This window comes from Sprattus sprattus (assembly GCF_963457725.1).
Source record: "Sprattus sprattus genome assembly, chromosome: 14".
Taxonomy (NCBI): Eukaryota; Metazoa; Chordata; class Actinopteri; order Clupeiformes; family Clupeidae; genus Sprattus; species Sprattus sprattus.
In genome coordinates this window covers 19229797-19243987 of record NC_137912.1, presented here as the reverse complement: position 1 = coordinate 19243987, position 14191 = coordinate 19229797, and the positions used below count along the sequence as shown (strand labels likewise).

The following is a 14191-nucleotide window of genomic DNA, read 5'->3' as shown; positions in this document are numbered from 1 at the left end:
CAGGGGTCATTACTCACGTACCGGTGGCAGGGGCTACCACCCTGAAACCCGCTATGCTGGACCTGCATAATACCCCCCCCCCCCCCCACACACACACACACACACACAAACACACACTCACACTCCACACACACACACACACACACACACACGCAGGCACGCCCCACACACACACTCACACCGGAACCCCCTGGACCTTGATATCCCCCCTCCCAGCCATTCCAGCCATGTCCAGATCTTGTCAGGATAATAGGCGACACCCAAACCTCTTGCTAACGGATCATCCGTCTTCAACAGAGCTGAAAAGATAGCCATGAGAACAGTGGGGTAGACAGAACACTGACCCCTCCTCATACACACACACACACATACAATCACACACACACTTCAGATTCCTGCCACTTCCGAGAACGGACAGAAAAATGAATTTCAACTTCAAATTCTGTGTTATAGTGATCACCTCTGGTTGGCTCCTTGAGATCAAACAACGTTAGCTTTTATTTCCGTTGATTATTTACCTGTGTGTAAATGAATGTCAGTATTTATAACCATTATTTTATACATTAGTCTTTTAGTTTTGGATTATTATCCTCACCTGAAGGAATAAATGCCTGATGACAAACTGGATAATTACAGCAACAGAGAGAGGTAGCAACAGCAAATTGCTTCACTGCAGAATCCAGACGTTCTTCACGATTGACGCCGTCGCAGATCATTAGGGAGACGAGAGATTTTTATAATCAAACAGGCAGAGAAATGAACTTCAAAGCTATGACAAAAACTTCATACGGCATCTGCCACTGTAAACTCATATTTAAAACCATGACCCTAATTTTGAAAACCATGACCCTACCTTTGAAAAATGTGACCCTAAGTTTTAGACGTAGGATGCGCCTTGTCAAGTACGTGTTGAATGTGTCTGTTTCCATGACATCAGTGTGTTTTGAAGGTTTTACTTAGTAGTTCAGAACCAGTTCCTGTTGAAGGCTTATGAACCAAGATGTCAGGTTCAGCAGATGTGTTTCTGTTCAGTGTTGGCATGTATTTTACTCCATTCAGTAATGTGTGTGTGTATAGATCAGTTGTATATATAGATCAGATATATATAGTTATGTGTGTGTGTGTGTGTGTGTGTGTGTGTGTGTGCATTGTTGTGTTAATAAGATGAATCACAAAGGTTTGGTTAATCAGTGCCACCGTTTATGACTACTCTACGGGATGCAACTGAAAGTAACCCTGAAACAGTTTCAGTGCTTAGTCACCAGAACCAGCTGCTGATTCAAACCTTGTGGTTTATGTCTGGATTATATTTATGGTATCTAAGCTGTTTACAATGAACTCTTCTGTTCCTAGGTTCTCAGACTGTCCCTTGGGCTTGGGGCAGTCATAACATGCTTGCTCATTAAGATCTCAACAGTGACAGTCTGAGAATTCAGGCCATGGTGCTGTAACCTTGAACTCTGACCCCTCACACTTGACCTCTCATCCTGTTTCTCAGGTGAGCACTGTGAGGTGAACGCCCGGTCGGGGCGCTGTGTGCCCGGCGTGTGTAAGAACGGAGGCACGTGTGTGGACCTGCTGGTGGGGGGGTTCATGTGCCAGTGTCCTGCAGGCGAGTTTGAGAAGCCCTACTGCGAGATGACCACGCGCAGCTTTCCCGGCCAGTCCTTCATTACCTTCAGAGGACTCAGGCAGAGGTTCCACTTCACCGTCTCCTTCATGTGAGTGACACCCGCCGCCGCCGCCACAGAAACCAGAGACTCATAATTGGCCAGAACGATTGTTATAGTCACCCAACAACAACATTCTGGGAGTGCAGTCACAGTCAATATTTCTATGGTTCTAAGGTGTCAACATACTACGCTTTGGAAAGTAGTGTCAGAAATCTGCTGATGTTCTTCCTACTCAATAGATTTTTCTACATAGGGTATTGTGATTAATAAGTGTACATTCTGATCAGAGCTATAGAAACAGAAAGAGTAGCATTGGCATAAGAACTGCTCCTCTATGTGTAGAACTTACTTACCTACTTACCTAGTGAGCTTGGCCATGCTCTCTGCTGTAGAATCTAGTCAGCACACTGACGCATCTTTAGCCTGTAATTTGGATTGATGGAGAGATCTAATATTCAACAAAACACGTAATTGAGGCCTCCGTGGTTTAATTTACATTAATTTACTTCCTCCATGTTTGACACATAACTTCACGCTACTGTATATACATGGGCAAGCAAATGCACTAGTACAGAAACATTTTATTCACTTCAATGTCTTGTAGATTGGAGAACTCTTTGCTTTGCTATTTTGACATCAAAGAAACTCATTAGCTGCAAGAGGAGACAACATCATTGCTGTAATTCTGTGTGTGGCTGTTACCATGAACTATACTGTATAAACAGTTTGGTGTCTATCACTATGTAATAACTGGTGGCCAGTGGTTGTATGAGTTGATGGTATGTAGACAGAGGTGGTGTATGCGGTCAGTGAATAAACACCAGTACACCACAGATGTGTTGGGAAAGACTAGGACACACTGCACTGTCGCCCAGACCTGTGATACAGGATACTTCCCCTTGGAAGACGTCTCATCTTGCTGTGGTGCTTGGCAGAGAGACTGGGCACACACACATCACATACACACACACAGACACAAACTTACACACCTGAGACTGGGCACATACACACACACCTGAGACTGGGCATAGACACACAAACACTTACACCCACACACACACCTGTGTGAGGCTAGCAAGGGGTGTTAACTGTCATTTACAGGACCTGAAGAAATAAACACTGAGCTGTCAGGCTTTTGTCTAGAGATGGGGACAAGAACAGGCATGCCCCCAGTAACCCTGCAACACCCACTCACACACACACAAACACACACACACACACACACACACACACACACACACACACACACACACACACACACTCAAACACTCACACATGGGAAGACGAGGCAAAACCTTCAAACAATGTCTGTGTGTGTCTGTGTCTGTGTGTGTCTGCGTGTGTAAAGGTGTGTTTTGGAGAAGTCTTTTTGAAGTGGTCTGGGCGGTGGTCGATGTATCATTCCCTGGTGTGAAAAACAGGAAGTAAAGCATGTGTGAGCGAACATGGATGAGTGTGTGTGTGTGTGTGTGTGTGTGTGTGTGTGTGTTATCAGTATTTTGCTTTGTTCCCCACACTCTTCCTGTGGCGTTACCCCCTGGCAGCTGGTAGCTGACCGCTCTGCCCTCTACACACACACTCTCACACACCCATGCCCTCATTAGGCCGTTAAAAATACTGGAAATTGACCCACTATTCCTGTGTTTGCACCACTGGTCTTACGCTGCTCTCCCTCTCTCTCTGCCTCTCTCTGTTCTTCCCTTTGTAGTCTTTTCTTTCTCCCCCAGCCCTCTCTCTCTGCTTCCTTGTGTTGTCTTTCATCCTTACCCAATTCCCACTGACACTGAAAGCCGTTTATTGCTCGCTGTTATGCTCGAGTGGTGCCCTGTGGGAATGGGAGCTAAATGGTGAAGTTAAACTATGAATCGATCCCCTGGCGAGCCAGTAACATTAACGCTAATCTACTGCCACGGCTCCAGTGGGAATGTGATACACAAGATTCCCATTTTTGAGAAGGACTTCTTCCCCTTCATAGACTACATTAATATTAGAGTAAGCCCTTACTCCATTGATGTCCCATTATTTCTCTCAGGACTTTTAAATGTCTATGTGAAGCCATCCAACATCATTCACAAGTGTTTGTGATCACTTTGAACCCAAGACTGCCTCTTATTGGGGAACTGATGTAGAGGAATTAAAGTTTGCTCCAGGCTCCTGGTTGCCTTGTTGCTATGGTAAGAAAACTTTAGCTACAGATAGCTAGGATAGTTCAGAGCTAGGTTACCTGGCGTGAGAGCCCGCATGTTTACATGCCTTGCTGAGGTTCATGTGCCATAGCATCCCGGTAAATACAGTCTGGTGGGAATACACGACACCCGTTACTTTACCAGTATGGAAGACTTAATGTGACTGAGTGTGAATGAAAATAGAATATCTATCCCGTCTCGTTTTTAGCTGATACATTCATTTGTAAAAGGGGCTCTTGGCTCTTGGGTTGTATGCAGTGGGTCATTAGTGTGTGTGTGTGTGTGTGTGTGTGTGTTTGGTTCTTGGGTCATTAGTGTGTTTTTCTCTGCTCAGGTATTTACACACTTCCTGCTTTCTCAACATGCTGATTCTAGGATAACGTGTGTGTATGTGTGTGTGTGCCCGTGTTTGGTGGTCATCAGTCTGTGTTTTCTTGAGGTCAGTAATTGAGAATTTTCCTGCTTCCTAGCCATGCTTGTTATGATTGTGCGTTTGTGTGTTTCCTTCAGGTCAGGTATGGAGACTCTTCCTGTGTGTGTGTGTGTGTGTGTGTGAGTGGGAGGGTGTGTGTGTGTGTTTCCATCAGGTCAGGTATGGAGACTCTTCCTGCTCTGTTGCCCTCTCCAGGTCATTTTCCTCCTGCGCTTTTGGTTCTCAGGCCTCAGTGCCTAACTCCTTTGTCTCAGTGGCAGACATCACTTGCCCTTTTACCCTGGGACTCAACCTGGGAGGAGTGTGTGTGTGTGTGTGTGTGTGTGTGAGTGTGTGTGTGTGTGTGTGTGTGTGGTTAGGAATGTTTGATTGAGTATGATTAATGTCAGCACCCTAGGCCAGCTTTGCTGTTTAAGATTGGAGAGTTTACACGCTACATTTGTGCATTGTGTTTTCTTCTGCCTTATTTGACCTTCTGCTCTTGCCGTATCTCTCAGGTTTGCTACACAGGACAGGAATGCACTGCTGCTGTACAATGGCCGCTTCAATGAGAAACATGACTTCATCGCCGTGGAGATAATCGAGGAGCAGGTCCAGCTCACCTTCTCTGCAGGTCAGTCTCCCATTTAGACGTTAACGCTAATATATTAGCCACTGCTAGCATTGCACCTAAGGTCATTGCCCTAACCCTGCACTTCTTAATGTATTATCCATATTAAAGCCCTTATCAGCGATAACTGATTAGCACTAATGGGTAATAGTTGGTTATCTTTTAAATGTCTGTAGATAAATCTCTTTAATGTACTTATAACTCCTGTGATACACATAGCGGGTAAATAACCTTATCAAGCCAACAGCTGAGCAGATTAGGAGGTGTTGAGTTCCCTGTGTGTGTATGTTTGTGTTGGAGAGACAGAGAGAGTGTATTTGTGTCCATGTTATTGCATATGTTTGCTAGTGTATGCAGAGTCCTTTTGGGGCCATTTGGCTTGGAGAAAAGGCTCAGTCTGTGTGTGTGTGTGTGTGTGTGTGTGTGTGTGTGTGTGTGTGTGTGTGTGTGTGTGTGTGTGTGTGTGTCCATGTCTATAAAAGAATGGAATGGGAATTAGAGAGGCTTTATGACTTGTTAAGAGTTGGCACTTCCATTAATCAATCAAGCAGAGGAATACATGAGGAAACAGCTGGACACACACACACACGCACACACACATTTCTGTGGACACACACAATTGCACTGTGGTTGTGTGAACTGTGTGTGTGTGGTGGTGTGTGTGGTTGTGTGTGTACTGTTGTTGTGTGTGTGCACTGTGGTTGTGTGTGTGTGTGTGGTTGTGTGTGTGGTTGTGTGGGCACTGTGCTTTTGTGTGCACTGTGGTTGTGTGAGTGTGTGTGGTTGTGTGTGCACTGTGGTTGTGTGTGCACTGTGGTTGTGTGTGTGGTTGTGTGTGCACTGTGGTTGTGTGTGTGTGTGGTTGTGTGAGATAAAACTAGAGAAGGCAGAGCAGGTATGCTTTGTGTTGATCTCACAGTACAACATAAATCACTGTGAGCTCACACGCCCATAACCACACACCTGTAGCCTGTATGTATATACACACGCACGCACACACACACACACACACACACACACACACATACTCTAAAAAACATACACAAGTGCCTGTACACACACACACTCACTAACTCTGACTCTGTGGCCGTCTCTCCCTTGCACACACACACACACACACACACACACACACACACATACACACACAAAAACTAGCACTCATGGCTCCTATAATGCCTCCACTGTTCTCCTGTAAAGCACACTCCTTTAATGTGGACTCACATTAACAGGCATGTTAATGATGAACCCTTTAAAAGGTCAAAAGGTCATATGCTCTCTGAAGAAAGTTTTCAGCCTGTGGCGGTTGGTGCTCAGTATCTCCTCTGTCACATACAAACCAAATACACACACACACACACACACACACACACACACACACACACACACACACACACACACACACACACACACACACACACACACACACACACACACACACACACACACACACACACACACACACACACACACACACACACACACACACACAGACATAGACACAAGCACAGCCATTGTCCTCCTCTTCCAGTCTATTGACTAACATCTGGCTGGGTTTGTGTTTGTGTGTGTGTGTGTGTGTGTGTGTGTGAGAGAGCAAGTGAGTGTGTGAGAGAGTAAGTGGGTGTGTGAGTGTTTGAGTGTTTGAGTGTGTGTGTGTGTGTGTGTGTGTGTGTGTGTGTGTGTGTGTGTGTGTGTGTTTACCGAGTCAGTCCTGTGGATTCCTCCCAGGCAGCCGCAGCCTTTGGCAAACAGTGTGTATAAACCCTGGCTAAGCCTAGTGTGATTGTGCGGTGCCTCTCGGCTCAATGGGCTTCTTTGAGACGCCAGGAAAGAGCCCGACACAGAATAATGGCCTCTCAGAATGTGATAGATAGCTGTTCACGGAGTTGCCGTTGTCAGGGCGATACAACACGTCTCGCTGTTAAGTATGACTGGTGTCGCCACGGGAACAGAGGCCGAGTGGATTCTGTGATGTTAGTGAAAGACTAGCAGTGGTGTCCGGTTTATAATTAAAATGTAGTTTTTGTATGTTAGCATAAAAGTTGTGATAGTTGCCACAATGTCTTCACTTTATTTATGCGGTCAAAGTGACTGAGGTTAGTTTCTAGTCAGGGTTCAGAGATGTGAGGTTGAAAAAGCCCAATCGTCGATGCTGAGAGAATGATGAGGGTATGTTTACACAACAAATAGTGACATCATTGAATTCAATTTTAAAGATGGTGTCATGCTCAGTGTATTAAGAGTACACTATTAACGAGGTCCTCACAAAGAGTAACAAATTAAGTGATATAATTTGATTGATTTAATCACTAACTGTATCATGTCCTGTCTATTCTACAGGAGAGACCAAGACCATAGTAGCCCCCTTCGTCCCAGGCGGGGTCAGTGACGGCCAATGGCATTCAGTTCAGCTGCACTACTACAACAAGGTAGGTGGAGGCTGCTGTCAATCAAGCTCATCTCCCTGGCAGTCACGCCGCTGGATGGCTGCGCACGGACCATTGTCATTAACAGTAACCGTTCCCACGGCGATTGTCTTGCCACTCTCACAATGTGTTTCATCTGAAGATGGGGAATGTTATTATTTAATGGCAGCAAGTGCCTGGAGAAACAGGTGTGTACGGATGGAGAGGTGGCAGCTTGTGTTTCAGGCCAAGAGACGGTGTTGTTTTCCCCTCCAACATCAAAACACAGAAACCCTGGGGCCTTTGCAGGCTCAGTCAAAGGGTGTTACTCATCGGGTACTCACAAAATACAGGAAATAACATATGTACACACACAAACACACACACACTCTGCCCACCTCACCCTCTATAGTTTATTTAAAGTTTACAGTTTGGGAATGACCACACACACCTATTTCAGTTGTCACACAACTTGACCTGGGCATCTGCCGGTTGTCTCCGTATGTGGCTATTATGTAACTTATTTTTTACTCACGCACACACACACACACACACACATACAGAGGAGGTGCACAATGTAGAAGAACACTTCCCCTCGTTCTTGTGTTTCGTGAGATGACACGCCTGTCTTCGGTACGTTTGAGTTTCTGTACACGGTGTTTGTGGGTGGATGCCATGTGGTGCACTGCAGACAGAATATCAGTTTATACAGAAGGGAGCAGAGAGGAGGAGGAGAAGAGGGAGGAGTACAGAGGAGTGGAGAGATGAGAATGGGAGACAAGAAGAGCCAGGAGGGGAGGAAAGAAATGGAGAAAGGTTGAGGAAAAGAGAGGAGGGGAGAAGACAGAAAAGGAGAGAGGATGAGGGGAAGAGAGTGCATGAGAAGAAATGGCAAAGGAGGAGAGAAGAGGGGGGAGGCGGAGGGGGAAGGAGGGGAGAGGAGGAGAGGGAAGGAGGGAGGAGCAGAGGAATGATAGGAAGAGAAAGGGGACAGGAGGACGTGAGAGGAAAGGAAGATGTCTCCCCTCTAAACACTTCCGTCAGAGGGGACCCAGACCAGCGTCTCCAGTTTCCGTGTGCTTTGATTCCTGCTGGCCTCCCTGTGCTGTTGTTTATTAGAGGCTGAATGAAGGCTTTGTGACGAGGCAGGTCCCCTCCCTCACCGCTTCAGGTTTCACTCCAACTCTCTCCCTCTTTCTTTCTCTCTATCTCTCTCTCTCTATCTATCTCTCCCTCTCTCTCACTCTCTGTCTCTCTGTCTGTCTCTTTGTTTCTTTTACTCTCTTCTTTGGCAGCCATCTTAAAGAGTATCCTGCCCTCATTAAGTGAAAGAGAGGAGAAGCTCTCACAGAGGAAGAGAGTGAGGAAGGGAGAAATGGAGGGAGAGAGAGACAATGCTATCATCTTGGTTTTCTCTCTACACAGTTGGAATGGGTGTGTTAGTAAAGGATGGGGAGAGTGTCTGTATGTGTGTTGATACAGGAAGGAAGGTTAGGGTGTTTAAGATTCAAAGAACTTTTTTTCAAAATCCTGATGAAATTAGATGCAACGGCGTGAAGTAAAACCCTGCAGTACTGAGTGTGTTTATTTGCATGTGTGTGTGTGTGTGTGTGTGTGTGTGTGTGTGTGTGTGTGTATGTGTTATGTGTACTTATGTTATGTGGAGGATAATCTGAACAGGGTTTTAGAGGATGTGCTGAAAGCGTACTCGTCCAGGCTGACACGCCTCTGTTAGGTGGCCCATTGCTTGGTGTGTGAAAGGCTCTTTGGTGTGGATGTCACTGGTGTGTGTGTGGGTGTGTGTCTCCACAGTCCTCAGCCTGGGTGAATGTGTTTGTGAATGCCTGTGTGTGCCTCTGTCAGGACAGTGTGTATTGAGCCGGCCGGTGCCAGTCGGTGTTCCTTCTGTTTGTCTTTCAGGAGAGCTTTGCTGTCTGCTGTTTGTGGATATGCCGCCATGGCAACCGTTCAGATTGATTTCCATGCTGCCAATCTCGACAGAAACTCCTCCCTTCTTTGTTTTTTACTTCTCATCCGTAGCATTTGCTTCTTTCTCTCTTTTTTTCCTCCCTCCATCTCTTTTTCTCTCTCCCTCCAGCTCACTTTCTCTCTCTCTTGCTCCCACTCTTTCACTCTCTCACTCAGTAAAACACATAAAATCATTCGACCACACAGATGGACGAATCTACATACACATTGAACAGTACAACCTCCAGCCTTGATTAGCTTCACAACCCAACACACACACACACACACACACACACACACACACACACACACACACACACACACACACACACATAAACACACACACACACATAAACACACACACACACACACACACACACACACACACACACACACACACACAACCAACATCTCAGGCCTGAGTTGACCTCTGTGTTGTGCCTTGCAGCCCTGGCTCTCATTTAATCAGGCCAGGGGAAGCCACAGTGCTGCTGCCTTCACTCATCCTCTTCCTGTGAGGTCATGTATGAGACAGGAAGGGTGTCTTGGGCAGGATGCTGTTTGGACAGGATTGTGATAGGGCTTGATGAGGGTCTACCTTTACCAGAACTGATCTGGGAGTGTGGAGGAGTGTCTGGAGATGATACACTCACTCTTAGAACTGATCTGGGATTGTTGAGGAGTGTATGGAGAAGATACACTCACTCTAAGAACTAAATAGGAATCTATTACGTCTTCTTAAATCAGGAGTAGGTCAAGGTCCTTAAGCATCCCTATGCAGTCAATATACAAGTGTGGCCTTCTGTCTGATGGAGCTTTTAGAGGCTAATATCAGGCTTTATCTCAAATGTCTGCTCATGCAAGAGGGAATCCTGCTCTAGACTGCACCTGGCAAGAGTAAAAGACCCCTATAACCACCTAGCTGTATGGTCAACGCTGTGAGACTCTCACTAGTGAGATAAGAGCTAGTGAGATTAGCGGTTTTGGGTGTTGTCACATTGAAGGAGACCAGAAAGGAATGTCTGAAATTCCTGCTTTATTTGAACTAAGGACGTACCATTTTTTCCCTCCGCAAGGGAGCATCAAGTGAGTGATGGATACACACAGACACACGCACTCACACACACATACTGTGTCAGGCTTGGTCCAAACAGGAAGGCCTCAGACAGAAATGGGTATTCTTGGACTGAGGGGGTTTGATGTTTACGTTTGAGGAAGTGACATCAGGCCGTCCTTCCTAAAAATACGACCCCACAGGACAGGGACAGGAGAGGGGGCAGGAAGACCACAGCATGAAAATGAAGCAGTCCAACTTCACATTGCAGTATAGAATCATCCATTCCTGACTCATCCATTCCAGAATCATGTGTTCCAACACCAGATGCTCAGTCTGTTCTGTGTGAGCAGGTGACTAGACTGCATCCCTGTTCTGGGTCCGAATCGACGTTAACAGTCAAATGCGAACCGAACAAATGATCTGGGCCTGATCTGAAATCAGTTTGAGCCGCTCTGTACCATTGTTAGAATATCTGGGAGTGTTGATTTTTTTTGTGGTGCAGTAAGGCTGTCTGGGGCAGTTTCAGAGGTCTGAGTCTCATGCATTTCTGTCGGGTTGTGTGGTTTTTTTAGGACACCAGACACAAAGGATTTACACCACGCAGACATTGTCTGGTTCTGGGACTTATTTACGTGTGTGTGTGTGTATGTATGTATGTGTGAGAAAGAGAGAAAGAAAGAGAGTGGTTGAGTACGTGAGAGAGAGATGGAAAGAGAGAGTGAGAGAGAGAGAGAAATAGAGAAATAATGTGTGTCTAAGTGAGTGATATGTGCTGTTGCATGCACATACTGTATGTGTGAGTGTGAGTGTGTGTGTGTGTGTGTGTGTGTGTGTGTGTGTGTGTGTGTGTGTGTGGAAGTGGGTGTGTGTGTGTGTGCATGCTCTAGATGTTCTCACTTGCATCTTACACTTGGATATGATTACAAAGGTGTTAATTGCCACATGCTTCAGACTGCTTATATTTACAACTTGGGCGATCATCTGCATTTCCAGAATGCATTAGACCCGACAGCCATCTGCCCTCCCAGACTTCGTCAGACATCTAATCACAGAGTGACAGACTGCAGGAATGCTCATGTCTAGATAGCACAAACTATTACAGAAAGTACAAATGCTGAGCAACACTAATGCTTTACATTTACTAACGACATTGACTAGTACTGATGAGAATGTTAAAGAATGCCCATTTTTTGCTGTTTGCATGGACTGGTAGCAATAGCTATGCTAGGGAAATGAAGTAGTGAAATTGGCATTAGCGATGCTCGTGGTGTCAGGCAGTAGGTTAATTGCTGGGAGGAGAAGCAGGTCTGGCATGCTCATATTTAGCTCCCAGGGACAAACAAACTATAGGCCTGCCTCCTGCTGCTCCAGTCTGGCCTGACAATGGGCCACAGCCAGGGTCTCTATGGCTCATTAACTCCTGTGATACAGGGCCCCTCAAACTCACACACAAACACACGCATACACATACATACACACACACACATACAAACACACACTCACACTCACACTCACACACACACACACACACACACACACACACACACACACACACACACACACACAAACACACACATTTACACAACAAATACTCATATAGATATAGACTGTTTCACCTTTGGATACAAAATGCTCAGAATACACTTGAGCATGTGCACGCACACATGGCCACATGCACACACGCACACACACACACGCACATACATATAGAATGTCCACGACCATAAAACCACTCCTTTTCTTTGAAGCTCCAGAGTGAAATGTCAGATCAGCTGAGAGTTTTTTTCTGGGTCTGTTTTTGAAGTAATTACTTTCTGCCGAGACACTCACAGGTCGTCGAGAGGTGCGTTTGAATGCCTGGAATATCTCTGACGTCGTTAACATTTTTAAACAAAAGCACATTACGCTGGGCTGCTCTGTTTCGAAGAGTGTGTGTGTGTATGTGTGTGTGTGTGTGTGTGTGTGTGTGTGTGTGTGTGTGTGTGTGTGTGTGTGTGTGTGTGTGTGTGTGTGTGTGTGTGTGTGTGAGTGTGTGTGTGTGTGTCAAGGGTGTGTGCGCAGCATCAATCTGAACCTTTCTGTTTGTACGTAAGTGTGTGTGTAAGAGGTTATACATATGATATGTAAGTGATCAACATTGTCTTGTCTCATACGTCTGTGTGGTAAAGGAAGAGAGATAGAAAGTCTGTGTGAGGTGTGTGTTGAGGGCTCGGTTTATGTTTATGTATTCAGGTTAAGGACAGTCTTACCTTCCTTGCAGGGAGTTTTTAAAAGAAGAGAGATTGTGTGTGTGTGTGTGTGTGTCTGTGTGTGTGTTTGTCTGTGTGTGTCTGTGTGTGTGTGTGTCTGTGTGTGTGTGTGTGTGTGTGTGTGTGTGTGTGTGTGTGTGTGTGTGTGTGTGTGTGCGCGTGTGTGTGTGTTATAATAATTACAAAGGAAGAAAGGGTCAAATCAAAGGTGCATCTAGCCTCACCAAAGAAAAGGACACACACACACACACACACATACACACACACACTGTGTTCAAACATACTGCTTGGTCCTGGTGACTACTACTGTGCACTCGACAGTTAATTTTGTGCTCCCCATTAGACATGTCCTTTACGTGATTGTCATTTATGTGATTGTGGGGTGTGTGTGTGTGTTTGTGTGTGTACGTGTGTGTGCACTAACACTCCCCCCCCCTCTCTCCCGTGGTTGTATCCAGGACAGCATGTCTCTGCTGGGCTCCAGAGGGGGGCTGCAGGTGCCTCTCTTAACTGCCTGGCTGGAGCTCACCCTCAAGGAGGTAATGTCGGAGCGTGGGGCCGGCCCGGATCTGTTTGACGCGTAGTTCTGTAGAGTTAGCTGTGCCATGGTGGTGGTGCTTTTATGAACAATACAAAAATATTTAATTTTACACTGTATCCCACAATGCATTGCTTCAAATGTTGTCTTAGCTTTGCTCATTTGTATCAAAACAACAGTTTACAATGACAGCATGCCGTTGATGGCCGTTCCTTTAAGTGCCATCTGAAATAAGAAAAAACAGGAGTTGCTGACCCAAAGCACTGACAAGTGACACTCCTGCAATACACTGGTATCTTTGTAGAGATGTGTGGTTGGGGGGAATGGTTGAGTAACGAGAGAAGACAGCTTATTGTATTCATCTCAGTGTATGACATCCATTTGGAAAACTATCTACTTCTAGGGAAGTGGAGGAAGTGAAAAGGTGATGGCAAGACATTAAAAGGCAAACGAAAGTTAAGGTAGCTTTTAACACGGCACAAATGAGCAAAATTGTTGCTCAGAATACTGCTTCCATTGTTTCTGGACGTTTCTCTTATTCATGCGCCTAACTCACGATCTGGATTAAACCTGCTTTCAGAAGGCAGAAGGTTTTCACCACAAAACAGATCAGTCCCGCTGTTTCCTGCTGTATTCCTACATGCAGCGAATTATGTAATCAGTCACTCCCTGTGCTTCTCCTCCTATCAGTTTGCCCCAAACTCACTCTTTTCCCACAAATGCGTATGCGTATGTCGGAAATGTGCGACTTGTCATTCTAAGCTCCTGCAGCAGGCAGGAGTAAGAGAGACAAAGAGAGGGAGTGAGAGAGACAGAGAGAGGGAGTGAGAGAGACAGAGAGAGGGACTGAGAGAGACAGAGAGCAGGAGTGAGAGAGACAGAGAGAGGGACTGAGAGAGACAGAGAGAAGGAGTGAGAGAGACAGAGAGAAGAAGTGAGAGAGACAGAGAGAAGGAGTGAGAGAGACAGAGAGAAACAGAGATGGAGAGACACAGAAAGAACAAGAGAGGGAAACAAAAAGGGAGAGTGGACTGTGTGTGTGTGTTTGTGTGTCTGTGTGTGTGTGTGTGTG

General features: G+C 45.8%; 1 protein-coding gene across 1 annotated transcript in view; it reads left to right on the top strand.

Moving 5' to 3' along the window:
• LOC308375549 (cadherin EGF LAG seven-pass G-type receptor 1-like) overlaps positions 1–14191 on the top strand; it is a 101895-nt gene that overhangs the window by 44169 nt on the left and 43535 nt on the right. The window contains 4 exon segments of the mRNA XM_080851715.1: positions 1499–1721; positions 4790–4905; positions 7243–7331; positions 13040–13120. Of these exon segments, the coding sequence (XP_080707841.1) occupies positions 1499–1721; positions 4790–4905; positions 7243–7331; positions 13040–13120 (509 nt within the window).